The sequence below is a fragment of the Carassius carassius genome, chromosome 25, assembly GCF_963082965.1.
Source record: "Carassius carassius chromosome 25, fCarCar2.1, whole genome shotgun sequence".
In the NCBI taxonomy this organism is placed as follows: domain Eukaryota; kingdom Metazoa; phylum Chordata; class Actinopteri; order Cypriniformes; family Cyprinidae; genus Carassius; species Carassius carassius.
The window spans coordinates 28,036,599-28,055,131 of NC_081779.1; the positions used below are offsets into that span (position 1 = coordinate 28,036,599).

At 39.5% G+C, this 18,533-nt stretch overlaps 1 protein-coding gene across 10 annotated transcripts in view; it reads left to right on the forward strand.

Moving 5' to 3' along the window:
• LOC132104528 (receptor-type tyrosine-protein phosphatase U-like) overlaps positions 1 to 18,533 on the forward strand; it is a 281,009-nt gene that overhangs the window by 81,524 nt on the left and 180,952 nt on the right. For all 10 annotated transcript variants that reach the window (XM_059510078.1, XM_059510079.1, XM_059510070.1 and 7 more), the window contains exon 2: positions 9,982 to 10,110. In XM_059510078.1, the coding sequence (XP_059366061.1) occupies positions 9,982 to 10,110 (129 nt within the window). The remainder of the gene's footprint in view (positions 1 to 9,981; positions 10,111 to 18,533) is intronic.

Sequence of the window (18,533 nt, forward strand, 5' to 3'; positions counted from 1 at the left end):
TTTACTGCCTCTAGTGTTCATTTATTTTGGAAAGTGCTGTGTTATGTACTTATTGGTACGTAATTCGCATTTTGCTAAAAAGTGCACCAAGGTACATTTATGCCAAGAGACAAGGTAGCAATTATATACATAGGTATGTTTTTGTGGTTTTGCAAACATGTGTATGCATGTTAGATTTGGAAGAACATGGTAGCTGATTTCTAGATGGTCTAAAGTGATTACTAGACCATTCTAACAAACTAGCTTTTAGTGGTCATTTAAGGTGGTTAAGCGGTTTTTTTTTGTTTTTTTTGTTTTTTAAACCCAGTAACTAGTTTGGACAAGCTTATTATAAACTTAGCACTTTCTCAACATAATTTCACACTGTGTACAGATTTGCAATTAAAAGTCTGAGATTTCAATATCTGAAACATTTATCATCAAATGATCTGAGTTTAAAACAAAGTTTTAGTTGCTATTTCAAAGTAATCTAACAGAAAGTTTCCTTTGCAATGAATGTGCAACTTCTGAGCAATAACATTTCCTCTGGGAACACACACACACACACATGAACATACATTTTTTAATAATTATAAATTCATTAAATGTGTAACTGAGCGCTTGCAGAAGCGAAGGATCAGGCAAAGCCTGCACTAATGAGCAACATCAGTAGAATGTGTCAACACAAAGAGCTGAGCAACTTCTACACACACAAACACATTTCTTTCAGACAGTGTGTGGTAAATAATTATTAATACATTATTATACTATAACTACCAGTCAATAGTTTGAAATATTTAAGAATTGTTATTTATTTATTTTTCTTTTTGAAAAACGTGTCCTATGCTCACAAAGGCTGCACTTATTTGATCAAATATAAAATATAAACAGTAATAATAAAAATAATGTTTTAATTTTTTTATATTTTTTATAATTTAAATAATTGTTCCCTTTCAGTCGGTCACTCTCGATGCCACGTCGGTGACCGACGAATATGGGATATCGCTTCGATAGACCAATCTACTTCGAGTGTAAACTAAACGAGCCAATGCACATTGGCATGCAATTATTGCAACCAGCTGCCGCTGATCACTGCGTGAGTATAAGAAGGCAGCAGGTGCAATGCATTCCAGCTTTTCGCTTCGGAGCCGAGCGTTAGTATCGCTCTGCTCAACTGTGTCTGATGTGAACTACGAGTTCAGCACGCTCTCGGAAGCTTCGTGTGTTGGCGAGACGGCGCTTCAGCGGTGGTCGTTCCTGCGTCGAGTGGATTGCACACTTCAGGCTGCACTACCCCTGTCGTGTAGCAAACGGCCAATTCCCCTGTGCTCCTCAGCACTAAAAGAGCATTTCCTAAAGAGCAAATTTCTCTAAAAGAGCTTCACAGGTGCGTCTTTGTAAAGATGACGGATCGTCCTTATATGGATGCCGTTTCATCCATGCGTTTCTGGGTGCGGTCGTTACCTGGCAATGGGTGATGGTCACGATCGCTGCCTCACGTGTCTGGGCATCGAACACACTGAGGTGGCTTTCGGTTGAGGTGACTCACCGGGTCCAAGTTACACCGGCCTGTCACCAAACCCTCACTCCGTGGTCAGATCTTGCATTTCTCTGGGCAGGGGTGCCCCTAGAGCAGATCTCCAGGCATGCTGTGGTTTACACGGATGCCTCCACCACCGACTGAGGGGCCAAGTACAATGGGCATGCAGTCTCAGGGGTTTGGATGGGCCCGCAGCTGCAGTGGAACATCAATTGCCTAGAGTTGTTAGCAGCGCACCTTGCCTTGAACCGTCTCAAAGGTCTCTTATGAGGCAAGCATTAGCTGGTCCGAATGGACAACACTGCGACTGTTGCGTACATCAACCGACAAGGTGGTCTGCGCTCTCGTCGCATGTTGCAACTCGCCCGCCACCTCCTCCTTTGGAGTCAGAAGGTTCTGAGGTCACTTCGTGCCATTCACATTCCAGCCCTTCTCAGTCGTACAGCCGACGAGCTGTCTCGAGCAATGCTCCCGGGTGAATGGCGACTCCATCCCCTGACGGTCCAGCTGATTTGGAGGTGGTTCAGAGCCGCTCAGGTAGACCTGTTTGCTTCTCCAGAGACCTCTCAATGCCAGTTGTTCTACTCCCTGACCGAGGGAACTCTCGGCACTGACGTACTGGCACACAGCTGGCCGCGGGACCTACGCAAGTATGCGTTTCCCCCAGTGAGCCTTCTCGCACAGACACTGTGCAAAGTCCGGGAGGACAAGGAGCAAGTCTTGCTAGTAGCGCCGTATTGGCCCACGCGGACCTGGTTCCCCAAACTAGTGCTCCTTGCGACAGCCCCTCCTTGGCCAATTCCTCTGACGAAAGATCTACTGACTCAGAGATGGGGCACCATTTGGCACCCGCGTCCAGACCTTTGGAAACACCATGTCTGGTCCTTGGATGGGACGCAGAGGTTCTAGGTGACCTACCCCAAGAGGTAGCGAACACCATCATTTCGGCAAGAGCACCGTCTACAAGACACGCTTACACGTTGAAGTGGAACTTTCTGCAGCAAGGGCTGGAGCGAAGGCTGTCTCCCTCCACCCTCAAAGTCCAGGTTGCTGCTATTGCTGCGTACCATGACCCCGTGAATGGGAAGTCTTTGGGTAAGCATGACCTCATCGTCAGGTTCCTTAGAGGGGCCAGGAGGTTAAATCCATCCCGGCCCCCCTGTATACCCTTTTGGGACCTGTCTCTAGTGCTTTAATCACTACAGCAGGGCCCATTCGAGCCTTTGCGTTCAGTTGAGCTAAAGTTTCTTTCATTGAGAACTCTGCTCCTGCTTGCACTGGCCTCCATCAAGAGGGTAGGGGACCTGCATGCATTTTCGGTCGACGATTCGTGCCTAGAGTTCGGGCCGGCTGACTCCCAGGTAATCCCACTACAACCTTCAAAGACCTCCTTCGGGAAGAATGGGGCTTCCGCAGCGTCCCGGTTCCAAACGGACCGGGTACGTTTTCCCAGTGTTATCCAATCTCACCCGGTGAGGTACTGATTTGACAACGGTGAGTGGAGCTACTTGTTCCGAGCCCCGGCCTACACCTAATAGGGGCGCAGGCGGCTCGCACAGGGCACTGGAAGGGGCAGCACCCATGGCGGTCTGATAGGGATCCCATATTCGTCAGTCACCGATGTGGCGTCGAGAGTGACCGACTGAAAGGGAACGTCTCGGTTACGTATGGTAACCCTCGTTCCCTGAAGGAGGGAACGGAGACGCCGCGTCTCGTCGCCATGGTTGCTGTACCGCCGCTGAGCTGCCGGGTCCCCGGCTTGGCTCCTCAGCGAAAAACTGGAATGCATTGCACCTGCTGCCTTCTTATACTCACGCAGTGATCAGCGGCAGCTGGATGCAATAATTGCATGCCAATGTGCATTGGCTCGTTTAGTTTACACTCGAAGTAGATTGGTCTATCGTAGCGATATCCCATATTCGCCGGTCACCGATGTGGCGTCTCCGTTCCCTCCTTCAGGGAACAAAGGTTACCATACGTAACCGAGACGTTTTCTATATACAGTATGTATATATCACAAAAACAGATAATGTCGTTTTTAACAGTTCTCAGAAATCATGTTTTTTCATATTCATTTTCAGTTAATCTCAATCAAACTGCAGTTGGGTTATCTGTTTTTGCAAATAAACTCTTCACATGTGTATATGTATATATAATTTATTCATGTGATGCATAGCTGAATTTAAGCTGAATCCACTTTATTTATTTGCTTACTCATTTCTAAACTTTTCAATGGCAGTGTATCACAGTTTCCACAAAAATATTAAGCAGCACAACATCATAACATTTTTCCAATTTTTTTCTTGAGCCACAAATCAGCATATTAGAATGATTTTTGAAGGACCATGTGACACGGAAGACTGGAGTAATGATGTTCAAAATTCATGATGTTCATTCTTTGAATCAGAGGAATAAATTATATCTTAAAATCTATTAAAATAAATGTGTAATGATATTTCAAAATACAGACAGGGGTCAGCCTTCAAGTCAAAAAGTCTAGTGCAGTGGTTATCAATTCCAGTTCATGTAATCCCCCGCTCTGAACATTTCATATGTATCTCTTATTACATCCGATATTTGTCCTGTTCAACCGTAAGTGAACATCACTGGATATTCTGAAATGATTCCAGTTTGAAGGAAGTGTATATGTTCCATTTAAAGGACATTAAAATGTGTGAGACGTGAATTTAAATTGTATTTATTCACAGAGATATATTATGTCACACTTCACACTTCTCTAGTACACTTCATCTGTGTGTGAAGACGCTGCAGGTGCGTGGCGTAGAACAAATCCGTGAATGAATGTTAGGAAGTGAAGTAAACTTCAACAGATTTCCCCTGCTCAGGGACTACAGAGCAATGAACACTGTGTAGGGACCATGTCAATAGGAACACAGTTCATGCAGAGAGCTCACTTCTAACCAGCTGATGATCTGAATCAGGTGTGTTAACAACATGCAAAATATGCAGAGCGGTGGTACACGAGGACTGGAACTGATAACCACTGTTAAGTGCATGTGTATGCAGACTGCAGACCAGCGATTACATTAATACATGCATAAATAAATAATACTACTATTAAATAATAATAATAAAACATTAATGCAAGAATGCATCCTTTGTCAGGTGTGAGTGTATGTTATTGGCCTGGACAGAGTAGTTCAAGCTGAGCCAACAGCAGGACTCAAAATGAAGCAGACACACCACAGGCAGTTTGAGATGAACAGTGTGCTCATAATGCCTGAGACTGGAGTAAAGCCTCTGCATTATTAAAGCAACAGATGGAAAGGTAAACAAACAAAAGGAGCACGGGCCCCGGAGCCACCCTCACCATTGTCCATGAGCAAGGTCTGGCACCGAGTCCGCCAGCCTCTTTAGCACCTGAAAATAACATGCTGCTATGAGACAATGAGCTTTCTGAGGCCCAAAGGAACTGTAAAATACAAAGAAAGTGCAGAGATTTTGAAGGAAGCGTCTTCTGCTCATCAAGACTGTGTGTGTGTGTTTGTAGTGGAACAACTGTGAGAATTTCACACCAGCAGAACAGAGAAAGACAAAGCGAGCGATAATAATCTTCGACATCGTAATTTCTCACTCTTCATGGTAGCGGTGATAAAAGCTTTACAGCTCTTCTGTAATAATCATTATCTTTGCTTGCCTATGATGATGGCAACTCTGACTGTTAAGCTGTGTTTACAATGACAGAAAGTTCCTTCACAGACAACTGCGCACTGATCTGAAAATCCTGCTCTTAAATGACTGGAGATGGCAGCTGCGGATTATAAACCCATGTAATATAAGCCTGTCTTTGCTGTTTAATTTGACAACTAAAGCAACTAAAAGACTTCTCGAGAGCCGCTCTCGTAGCTTCCCGAGAAACAGTGTTTATTCCAGCAGGGACTTGGTCATAATGATGGATCCTTCAAGACGCCAGAGAGCTAAACCTTTTCTAAAGCACAAACTGTGAAGGATTTCTGTTTGTCTTGTGGTCTGAAAACAATAGACACCAGCGGCGGTTGGTGGGAAATTTTTTAGGTAGGGTGCTGGATCCAATGATTTTAGCAAACATCCCAGTATGATTTATCCCAGTCAAGCTGCAATACCACACAGAAATCCTAAGAGACCACTATCTCAGTCGCCATAACCTGACTGCAATCAAACATACAACGCTTTTTAGTAAAACACATTGCAGGTGCATTTACAGACTGGGTAACACTTTAGTTTAGGGACCAGTTCTCTAGTTGCTTATAAGTATGGATATTATGCTTATAAAGTACATGTTAATGTCTAATTCTGCATGTTCATATTTTAGATTTCTTAATCTACCCCACACCTGAAATTGACGACTACCTCACTATTAAGAAGCATCTAATTAGGAGTTTATTAAGGGAAAAGTCATAATTAATATTTAATTGGACCTTAAAGTAAAGTGTGACCACGGACTGTACTGGTATTTTGTTTGTCTTTTTTTGCACAATCTGCCATACATAGCCTAGCAAGAGAAACATAAAAATTAAATAAATCTCAGACTGAATAGCATTTCAATCTGAATTCCCCACTTAAATCATGTCTCCAGTGGAAGTGTCATCTCAGATCAGATCATCTTTCACCAGTCAGCACTTCAGCAACAGTCCAACTCAACTTTCTTTTCAGCAGAAATCCATTTGTTATTACTTTGCATCTGTTTTGTTTTTATCATAGGAATAGTGTGCAGAATTATTTGAGAATTTGTTTCTGCAGTTGTTTGTAAATGGCGAAAAGATGCTCATTTAAAGGGCAGAACATAATGAGCTTGCTTTGTTTTGATGCTTAGAAGTTCACAAGACAAAAAAAAGGCATTTCGAAATGAAATCATTTAATTTCAGACAGAGGGTAAAAATGAAGTGGTTGAAGTAACTTCAGCAGAGCTCCAGCGCTCTCAGTGTTGACAGCTTCTTTGATTGTAATGGGGCTGATTTGGTTTGGACGTGTTGTGATACAGTATGCCACTTGCATCTGATGCAGACAAATTCTCGTTCCATGATAGAAACACACTGATTTGCTGTCTTTGCTACATGTAGTAGAGAAACTCTTACACAAAAAGAATATTTCCTATTTATGCATATATGTCACAGACAGCTCTGATACGATCCCGAAGGGTTTATTTTGTGATAATGACTGGCCTGTAATTAGCAGTATAATGTACAGTCAGCAAGTTATTATCACAAAAGAAATGACTACTTGCTAAAATAAAAGGACTTTAAATATAATTTTTTGTCCTTTTTTATTTATTTATTTATTTAAACAAATTAGGAAAGTGCTTGCCTGAGACAACAAACAATTATGACCTGTCAGTTTAGGGGAATTATACAATAATACAATACCATTCAAAAGTTTTCCTTTAATTGTTTTTGAAAGAAATCTCTTATCGTCATAAAAAAGTTGCATTTCTTAGAGAAAAAAGAAGCGAAAAAAATAACAATAATTAATACTGTGAAATATTATTACAGTTTAAAGTAACTTTTCTTTTTTATATATATATATTTAAAATACAGTTTATTAAACAACATGTGTAAGTGTAAATGACTAAATTCCACCATTGTCCAATCAGAATCTGAGTGCTGAGAGTGCATGTCTCTACTCAGATGTTCTGCTGATTGTGTGAGTAGTTCGGTCCACTTTCCTGGGTCTGGCTATCATTTCGCCTCTTCTAATGTAGCGTGAGAGCATGGGGCTGTGAGAGTGCTTCTGTTTTTAGATGCTACTCTAGATGGAGTATTATTAGCTTCTGTTGAGATCCTGCTGATAGCATGTTTCCCACACACACACACACACACACACACGAGTGGGTCACCTCACACTGGCGATGAGTCTATTACATGTGTTTCATGCCTGACCTCTCCATCCTCCAAGCCTGGAGCTAACTGAGCCGAAACACACACCTCTACTCACACACAGAGCCGAGGAAAGCAGAGTTATTAGATGCAATTAAGGAAAATAAAAGGCACCGAAAAGCTTTTAGCTGATGTGTTGCTCAATCGATTTTTGCCTGAGATGATGCCACATCAGTATATGTGCCGTTGACAGAGCCTTTTCGCTTGCCTCATTAGTTTCAGTGCGGGTGATTAGCCTTTCTTCACACTACACACAATTCCAATTGGTTTTCCAAATCCAATTTGAAAATCAACCCCAAACAGGTCATTTTTTTAGACATCGTTGCTAATGTCCAGTAATATACAAAAATGACTGTATTGCATATATAGTGGACAAAATTGCTATCTAATTCAACTTTGAAAAAATTTTATGCCACATGAGACCATTAATGAGTCCATTTAAATATTGTAGTAATTTTGAACCTTGAATAACAAAGAAAACAGGACTAAAATCCAATCCGACAGTTGTGATTAAAAATCTCAAGCCAGGCTCATTGGAAAAATGACTGTGTTGCTTTTTGCATGTTTCCCCGACACTTTCAAAATGAAATGTCCAGTAAATGCTGCTAAAACCTGTCAGGGATCTGGGAAGGAGGACCCAATTGCAGCGAGATAACAAGGTTTTATTGACAAGACCCACTGATACAAGAGGTAGTGAAGTGCACAAAAGATACCACAACAGGAACAGCTAGGGAAGGCCACTGGGAAGGCTTCAGGAAACAACTGGCAGAATACTTTGGCAACAGAGGGGTCAGCAAGACCAGGCTGATAGAGAAGACCACACAAGGCACCATAGAGCAGAGCTCAGACACTTGTTGAGCACTGACTCAGGCAGGGAGACATGGACACATATTCAGCCTCAGCCTCAGCCACATCCACATCCACATCCACATCCACATCCACATCCACATCCACATCCACATCCACAGACCAAAGACAGTGACAGAGGGGGTGAAAATGACCATGGACCAGCAAACACAAAAGGGAAAGGTGCTCTATAAATAGGGAGGAAAATACATGAGGGACAGGTGAGCACAATTAGACCAACTAGGCTAACAAGAGGGTGTGGTAAAGAGGAAACAAGGAGGAGGGGCTAAGGAAGCACACGGACAAGGAAAACAAGGCCATGTGCTAAAACAAGACATAGACACAAGAAAGAAAAACACAAGACAAACAGTGTCAATGCAAAACCCTGACAAAAACTGTGTTCAGATTTATCTGAAATCTTTTTAATCTTGTACAGTTGCTGCAGTTCAGAAATTAAATGCCTGGGTTAAAATTAAGTTAAGGCTTTGAAAATAACATGCTACGTACACTAAACCTAACTGATAGTGTTAACAAAAGCAAATGTGAAATAAACACACAAAACTGAAGCAGCTGTGAGATTTTAGCCAATTGCAAGTGCAATGCTGTACTGGGTGAGTTACCGAGCAAGTTTACTAAGAGCCATACTTACTGAACTGAATATGTGAGGCAAACTGTATTAAATGTATTATTTTACAAATCATGAACTGTGGTAAAAGTCTTTTGAGGTCATAATTTTGCTCTGTAGTAAAGAAGTTTTTAAAAAGAAGTCTTTAGTAATCCATAATTAGTTGCATCATAATTGAGTGAAAAGGAATAAAACTAACAAAACTGTTTATTTCCACTGCAACCTGCAGGGTGTTAATTATAGGTATGTTTTTGGAGTTTTGCAAAAATGAATTTTATTTCAATCAGCCTAAAGATTGAAAAATCCAACATAGATTTATTTTTCTCTCTGCAAACAACTAAACAGATTTGCGTTGGATAGGCTAAAAATCTGATTTCTGCTGCCTGTCTGAACAAAGTATTTCTTCTCAGTAAAAGATGCAGAGTCCCATATCTCTCCTGAAAGATTACAGCTACAAAGTCATAGTTTTGTGCAGAATATTTAATTACTCAAACAAAACAGCCCTGAGGTTCCCTCTCCACTACAAAGCTCGCAAACTCACAGAAAGTTATTTACAGAAATGCATCATCTGCCTAAAGCAGCAATCATCCTACTGTTCTCATAAAAAGTTTTAAGATGTGGATGTAAAGCTTTTAGTTGTTTGTTGTTTAAAGAGGTCATTATCAAAACATTATTTTCTTCCCTGAAGTCCTTAATGATGTTGGTCAAGTGTTAATGCACCAAAAACAGATGCAGTTTAGTTTCACATGAGAATTTTTCTTCCTATCCTTGACCCTTGCAATTAAGCAGGCTGTTTTTTCTACTGTACCTTTAATAGGGCTTTATTTTAGTGCCTCTGTTATGATTGGCTGACGTTTTTGCATGGGAAAATTATTAAATGTGTCACGCTGGGTGCCGGCATGTACGTGTGAAATCATTGTAAATTGCTGCACTTTTACAAGTGTCAAGTTCAACTTCAATTCAAGACTTGCGTTGCACTTTTCCAAGAAGGATGTTGGAATTTATTACATTTCAAAATAGTTCAAAACATCACTTGTACTGACCTACATAAGCAAAACACAATGTAAATCGACCATCTAAATATAGTTTGGTTCTAACAGTTTGTTCTCTCTCTCCAGCTGGCTGCACGTTTGAGGAAGACTCCGACCCCAGCCTATGTGAATACAGACAGGCACAGGAAGATGATTTTGATTGGCAGCTTGTACGGACCTACAACTTGCCACACATGACCTCTGACCTTATACCAGGTGAGTTTTGTTGTACTGTGCTGTAATAAACGCTTGATTGTAATAATGGATGTTTCCCATGTTTATCCGTATCTGTAAAACATTAGAAAACAATGCATGTATCCTTATTGGATAAAGCAATACCAGAATGCATTGCAACAAGATCAATGAGACAAAGAGAGAGAGAGAGAATATAATTTATAAATATATTGGTAACACTTACAATAAGGTTCCATTAGTTAATTTATTAACTAACATGAACAAACAAGTATTTATTCATTTCTGTTAATGTTAGTCAATGAAAATACAGTCGTTCATTGTTCATTAATAAATGCTGTAGAACTATTGTCCACACTAAGTTCATGGTAACTAATGTAGTTAACTAATGCAAACCGATAAACGTTATTGTAAAGTGCTACAATTATTTTATTTAAATCCAAAATTTATTATCAAAAACTAAAAAAAAAAAAAAAACACTAAAAAGAACATGGTGGTGGTAAAAGGAAATGAGAGGGAGAAAAGAAATGTTTCAAAGCTTTTGAATTGTCTTGCGAAATGTTTGCATTCCCTTAAAAAATAAAAATAAAAAAAAATTGCCTTTCGCTTTCTATGGAAATAATATTTGGTGGGAGGTAAAAATGATGTGCAGCGTCCAGGATTGGGGTTTAGGGGTCTTGCTCAAGTGGTAATGAGTGTGGAAGAGACATTCAATCCCACCCAGAAAAAGAAATAACTATTATATTGTTATACTTCATATAGCATTATTGTGATCTAGTACTTCTCACACTGTCATATAAACCGTCTACCTTGGATCTATTCTAGTTGCAGGTAATGTTGTTAACTGGACATAAGAAGCTTGAAGACAATCTGTGACACTTTGTGTTCAAATTTCTTTGAGTAGCCTCCAATACTGCACTTATCTGGAGGGATAAATTCCATCTAAGCTGCTAAAGACATTCCAATTGAAACAACAGCATAGTTTATTGGGAGCTATTTGCTCAATATTATTGATCCATACTGGGGTATGTTAAGCATGTCAATGAGGAAGAACTGAGAAACAGAGAGAGAGAGGAAAGGTAGACGGATGTCATGCGGGTCGAACAGAACAGACATGCTCTGTAGCATACTGAAATTCCTGGGAAAAAGTCTCATGTTTCAATTCAAGGTTTTGCATGTTGCCTTGAAAGGTGCAGTAATTAATTCTGTTGTGTTTCGCATGTTAATTACTAATAGTATTCGTATTTCTACTGAAATTATGTTTGAGATGAAGATTTTTTGATTGAGTGATCAATTAATGAGCAGAAAATGCACCATGAATATCTCCCCTGGCACCTGGTTGATCAGGTTTTGCTGAAACTATGATGTTTCCCTTATAAAAGAAAACAGGTAAAGGGATAGTTGATCCAATTTTAACATTTTCATCATTTACGCACCCTCATGTCATTCCAAACATGACACATAGAGTACATCACATATGGTAAATGGAAGTGCTCGCTTGACAAACAAGTTTGAGCTTCTACATTTAAGTGTCTCAAAACATTAAAGTTATTGAGTGAAACCTATAATTGGTGTTCAGCAAGTTTTAGCAAGTGTTGCTGATTTCCAGTGACGTGTGCGACAGCATGTTGGTGATCTTTAAGTCAACTTTATGCAAATGAACAGCGACGCAGTGTTCTGATGACTCAGAGTTGGAGACGGCATTCAAGGAGGAACACCTGCTAGCATACGGCACATAAACTCCTGAGTGATCTCCAGGAATTGAACGCCCTTAAAAATTGTGCGTATAAACACACTGATTGAAGCTGAAGTAATACATGCTGTTTATTGAGAGCACCTCTTTGTTTATGCTTCAGGTTTTTGCTCTCCAAAAAGCTTTAGATCATTAAAACTAGACATGCTTTGGATGTGTAACAGAAGTGTATCTGGTCTCGAGTTAAGTGAGCCTGGCTTCAAACAGACGGGCGGTGCCATGATCTTCCCTCTGCCCCCTGCTGCAGGAAGATGTCAGCTCTGCTCCAAAACTTTGACAAGCCGTCTTTGAAGATCAGGTGCAAAAAAGCAAGCAAAAAAAAAATCTTTGCTAGTGCTGAAGAATTTGCTCTTTGCATTTAAATGGCACATTAGCACAGGCCAATTTTCCCCTTGTTTCCTGACGAGATTGAGATGCTCATTTGTGTTGATGCGTTGAAGCATTGCTGTCTTTGATGTCAAGGTGTAATAAGGCAAGCTTTCAGTCTATCTGCTTGTTGCTTCGCTGATGCTCTTCATGCTGCTTTGTAGTGTGTTGATTAGAGAAATGGATTGAATATATTATTGAAATAAGAGGCAGAGGTAATAAGCTTTAATGGCAGTTCGTTCTTGCATCAGAATGAGAAAACCTTCACCTGTTTGGAGTCATGCTGTGGAATCTCATGAGCTCCGCCGGAACATTTGACAAACATTTGTTCTGGCACTTTCAGTTTAACTGCTGCCACAAACTTTGGATTACTGCTTTCAGGTCCAACAAGTGGCAAAATGAGCTTGATTTGGAACATTTTTCAAAATTAACTAAGCCCACAATATTAACTATGTCTAAATAGTATTTAGCACAAAGGCAGAAAAGACTGAAATGGTAGAAATTATAAAAGTAAAACTTTCATTTGATATTGAGTTGCAGCGAGTTAGTCTAAAGACCTTTTTCTTGAAGGTATTTGATTTCTAATAACTTGCAGATCTGTAGATTTCTGCATGGAGCCTATGGTGATGTGAAAAATAATAGATGTGAGAAAAAACTTTATGTTGATGCTTTTGCATTCACGTGCAAAACTTTTGTGTACCCCAGAGAAACGTTGCATTTAAGTAATATGAAATCTATATTTCAATGCTCTTGCGAGAGAAAACTGAACTGTTGTGTTTGCTTAAGAAGTTTTGGGTTTACTCAAGGAACCTTTTTTCCCCACCTCGTATTATTTCCATCAAACCGTTGGAGAACATAAAACACCTACAAGAAGGAGTATGCAATTCTTTTTCCAGAGTAACACTAACTTTTTGCGGGGGAATGGGAAAGAATTGACATATATTTTTTCTCCCATCATCATGTCCCTTTAGCGGCTCCATAGGACTGAACTTTCAAGGACAAAAAAGAAAAGCACAAAAACTCTGACAAAGGCCACCACTGATCAGTGAGAATCCCATTTGTGTTTCATAAATCCAGTGTAGTGTTTATCCCATTCACCTCCCAACTCCATTACTTTCCATTCATTCTCCCAGTTCAATGAAGGACAACATTTCTGAAATCTCAGCTTGAGCTTGAAAGCTGAGGAGAGGGTAGAGATGCCATTTGCTTGTCAGACGTCGAAGAAAAAAAAGAAAAGAAAAGTGCAGCACTAACTTCTCTAAGACGACATGGTGTATCAGACCGGCTTAAATAAATCCTAATTAAACTGAAGGCCTGGGGCATTGTGAGAGTTTGAGGATGTCTTTGGAGGTTTTGGAGTTTAGGATGGATGAAGTTACTGTAACGCTCAACCGCAGAGCTGAAAGAATACTTGGAAACACACATGACAACTTTATTTGAAGAATAACCTTCCACCAATAGTTTTCCCCTCTGCTTGAGCTCAACAATCGCATTCGCTAATGTTCATTACTGGTTCTCGTTATATGAGTGATCATGAAGTGGCATGTTTAAAAATGCAGCAGCATTGAGAGCTCCTGCACCGGCTTCATTCTGGTGACACATTTCCTGAGGAAACTGTTCCTTTAAAGGTAGCACAAAACTACACTTTGACTCCATTAATACTGAAGCAGTATTAGCTCTCCCTCATGGCCCTGGGCAACAGCAGTACAATCATCAGCAGATAATGAAGGAATTGTGGGCTTTGTGTGGATTCGGTTCATTTGGAAGTCTGTGAGAAATACTCAGACATCTATTGGAGAGCCTCTGAAGTCATTACCGCCTCGTCCTGAAGTGCTGGAAAGTTATGTGGTTGTTTATAAAGCACAGAGTGTGCCGATGCATGGTTTACCCTCCGCAGGCAAACAATCTGAACTCTGTTTGCCTTCTAAACCATGAAGGAGACATGTAAGCTGAAATGAAGGTCTCTAGAAACATTGATTCTGCTTATGAGCTGCGGTGGGTGTTTCTGGAGGGGATCTGAGCGAGAGACAGACAGCGAGGGCTGGACTGACATCAGAACAGAGATGACTGGTCTTGTCAGGATAATTGATATCCAGGTAGGCAGGTGCATGTGATCATGTTGGGCTGTTCACTGCAATTAGTGTGAGTCTTGATAAAATGGACGGTCATTTGAATAATGAACCAAAAGCCACCTTTTAAGTCACAGTGAGTCAGTCACACTGACACCAGACAGCTTCCCAGAAAATATGAGTGGGTATTTGAAGAGTTGGAGGCAGTATCCTCAGGTTAGACCACCCATGGTGCGCTGAGTGCAGCGGTGATGAGGCGCTTTTGTAAGCCAAGCCAGAAGTTCACATCACCCTGGTTTCCCTTGATAAAAACTCAATAGGTTTTTTCCATTGGCTTTTGGATTACTGCAGAAAATAAGCTCTTACACATTTTCTTCATTAAAGAATTCTTCATAATTAAACACGTTTGAGTCCATAAATACAACAGCTAGAAGTAAAAGGCTAAGTGTAGGTTATAAACAAATTACACCAGCTTCTGACAACACAGTCTTCATTTTTCATTTTTTTAAAACAACAATAACTAGTGAGAAGGTGAGTTAAAATGACTTTACCGGATGTTTAAAGTCCCTGACAGCTTCTGTAGTCACTTGTTAAGCACTGCCATTCTCAAGACAAATAATGCATTCAAAAATTATTAACGTGTATTTTACGTCATAGAATAAAATGGAAAATCGTGAGCTTTTGTTAACCATATACCGTATTTCAGGCATTTCACCAAAAATGCTTTCAAATAGCCCATTGACTTCAGAGTGATGATAAATGATCATTCTTTTCTGGCTTTTGATCATCTAATGTATATTGCACGCACACACACATAAAACTTTCTCAGTATGGCAAGCTTTAACACGTTTGTACGTGTTTTAATAGAATAAACAGAATGAATTGCCTGTTAAGTGGACCAGACTTTATGCTAGTAGTCATAGATAGTCATAGCTATGGCAATGCAAGATCAGTCAAAATAACATAATACAAACTGAAGAAACAAACATACTGTGTTATAAATAACTGTTTTTTCTCTTCTCCTGACCAAAAATGACATTTGCATTTTTACAGGAAGGAGGCTATCGTTAAATGGTCTGTCATCACAGAAAGAGCCACACAGGGAACAAACAACAGTAATGCATAATCAATGATTTGTGAACGTCTTCAAATTGTGACAAGCTCGAGCGACCTTAAGCATATTTTTATTGCTGTGCAATTTCTGAAATTACAGTGAGCAATTGTCATTTCCTCAGTGAAGTGTCAAGAACATAAAGGCTATGGAGCTGAGTTGTGAGTCCAGCTGACATGTCTTTCTGTGCAATGTCACAGCCGGTGATTAAAGCTTCAGAATGCATTGCCATTTTCATCACTGCACGTGTGTCTGGGTGTGTGTGCGTGCTGTGTTTGTTATGTCTGTTATGCTTAATAAAGCACAGTTCTCCGAATTCAAAAGAAAGTTGATTCCCCTAAATGACAAATTAATCTGCTCAGAGGAAAGTGTTCTGTTAGTAATTGTTTAGAGATAGTGATGGAAGGTTAAATGTTGTTTTTGATTTTCATACGCAGTAATAAAATAAATAAATGAACTGGTGTCATGCCAAATCTGATGGCCCTGTCAAATCATATCCTGCTTCAAGCCCAAAGCAGTTCCATTGACTGAAAGAGCTTTTTTTAGGATGTGTTTTCAATGCCTGATCAGAAATACTACAATATTGTGTGGGTCTATAATACATGGAGAAATAACATTTCCATTAAAAATATACTATATACAGGGATGCACAGATGCAAATGCGTGACCAAAACAGAAAAAAAATGTGCTGGGGAAATAAGTTCAGACCGCTTATTTTCCTACCAACAACAGTGGTCACTGTTTTAGATCGACAAACTGTAATGCTGTATAAGATTTCCATTCAAACAAGAAGCTCATAAGATCATATTTCTTCCTAAATCGCATAAATATTTAATTTTCAAAGGGGATGTATTTTTTATTTTTATTTTTATGAGGCATCATAGGCACAGTTTTGAGGTGTAGTTTATCTTTAAAAACAAGCCAAATAACATGGGACATTTGGGCCCAGCAGCTATAATTAATGACAATTAGACCTCATTGAAATGTTTCTGAGTGCACTTCAAACACATATAATAAAAACTAAATGTTTATGGCTAGCTGATATCAGTGTTTCTCTCCATCAGTTCAGCTGAAGCCATCATATTCCCCAGCATTAGCACTACTGTCTGTTGACACCCGTGACGGCGAGAGGCCTTTTTCGTAAAAACCCTGTTCCCTGCAATTCCATCTCTTGCTGCCAAAGTTATTTTACTGAAGATCAATTCTCTCTTTGCAGCCTTTCATACGGGGGGGGGGGGGGGGGGGGGGAGTACAATTTCAGCCCACCCTAAGTCTTAGCAGCAGAGAAGGCGATTGAATCTGGCTGTTTTATGGCTGACAGCACGTAGGACGAGTCCCTCGATGGCCTACTGATTGAGGCTCTTCCCAGACCCACACAGCAGCCCAATTAAAACACAAAAGATGCTTTGTTTCTGCAATTATCAGATACATTGAAATCATTCTGCTGATAAGACTCATTCAGATGCCATTGATATGAGTTTTGATGGACTCGGCTGCAATTACCACCTCTTTTGTCCGGCTGTGATTGCTGTTTATCTGCTAACAACTGCGGCATGATTTGTTCGGATTTGTGTGTAGGTGGACATTTTTATGTCCCTGATGCAAGTAAACAAGCTGAAAAGAATACACTTTTTGCAATACTGGAAGATCCCAGCGTACGTGAACCTGATTGATGTCGAACACGGAGACTTTAGCGGGGGGTCAGTGGGCTGATATTACGAGAAGACAGGTTTAATTTTCATCACTTCTTAGCACTGTTCATAGATGCTAAAAAATAAATAAATAAATAAATAAATAAATAAATAAATAAATAAATAAATTTTTACCGTTAATGAGAAGGAAATTAAATTTAATGAGCAGGTCACGCTTGAATTTCAAAACGATTTTCAAGGGCACTTTATTGCTTTAGAAAAAGAACATAATTTCTGAAAAGCTGTCATATTTGACAGTATATCTTTTGAATATGTCCAAGTGATTTTCATTTTGTCCTTCACATTTTCCCGATATTTTTGGAGAGTATAAAACTGTTGCTTTTTAAAGTCTGTGTAGTGAGATCAACACATCAACATGCTTACTTGTACAGAAATCACACTTAATAAATCAATAGTACATTATGCAGAAAATATTTGTTCCATTCCAAAGTAACAAGTGCTTATTATTTCACTGGTAACATACCTGAGAAGTTAATGTGGTGGTCACTATGACATATTCATGTCATCATAAAATATGATTGACAGGTGACTGAGTGCACTTCGCTTACACTGTTTACTTGCTTTTGTGTTTGTGTTTTTAACATTTCGGTTAAATGTGAAAACAGAATTACAAAATCAAGATCATTTTAATATGAGATCAAGATCATGAAGTTATTATTATTATTATTTATTTTAGATTTATTTAATCAAGTTAAATCTTTTTTTTATTGTAAATATGATGTGTGCATTTAGTAAATATTATGTAAAACAAAGTATGTTGCTTATTGCAGTAATTGGTAAGCATGTGTTATCTTTAAATTAAATAGTCCTAAATATCAGACTATTTACTTTAAAGAGAATTAATGCTCTCATATAATCCATAATGCTCGATTATTGCACTCAAATGCAAAGTGCATTTGTTTACACTGCACATCTAAATCTATTTAAATATATAATTTGATGACTTACTGCTGTTTTGGTCAACAGAACATGTACACAAACATCTCCTTTAAAATTAAATTGAGTTGACTGACTGCTTTCAGCACTAAAGGTGAGCTCACACTTAGCAATGTGCGGCCGACTTTCAGTCATTTTGCTGCAATGAGCAAGAAGTGACTTCTGTGCAAGCTGACAGTTGTGACAATAAACAACAGACCTTTTTTGACCCTGACATTTCACGGAAATTTAATTTAAATAGAAGAAAATAATTATAATGACTTAATTTATTGCTAAAAGTGTGAATGCTTGAATAGATAGTGGGCGATTCATAAATAAGACACTGAAATAGCACATGCTGAATCCGGCCCCTCACCTAAGGACACTGCAGCTATTGTCATTGAGACGATGTCTAACAAGGGAGCTAGTTTAGGGAGGTTTCTCTCCACATCGCCTGTCTCTCTTTCCTGAAATAAAGTTGGATGTATAAGGAAACGTCTGCTCCAGACAGGGCTGGCCGA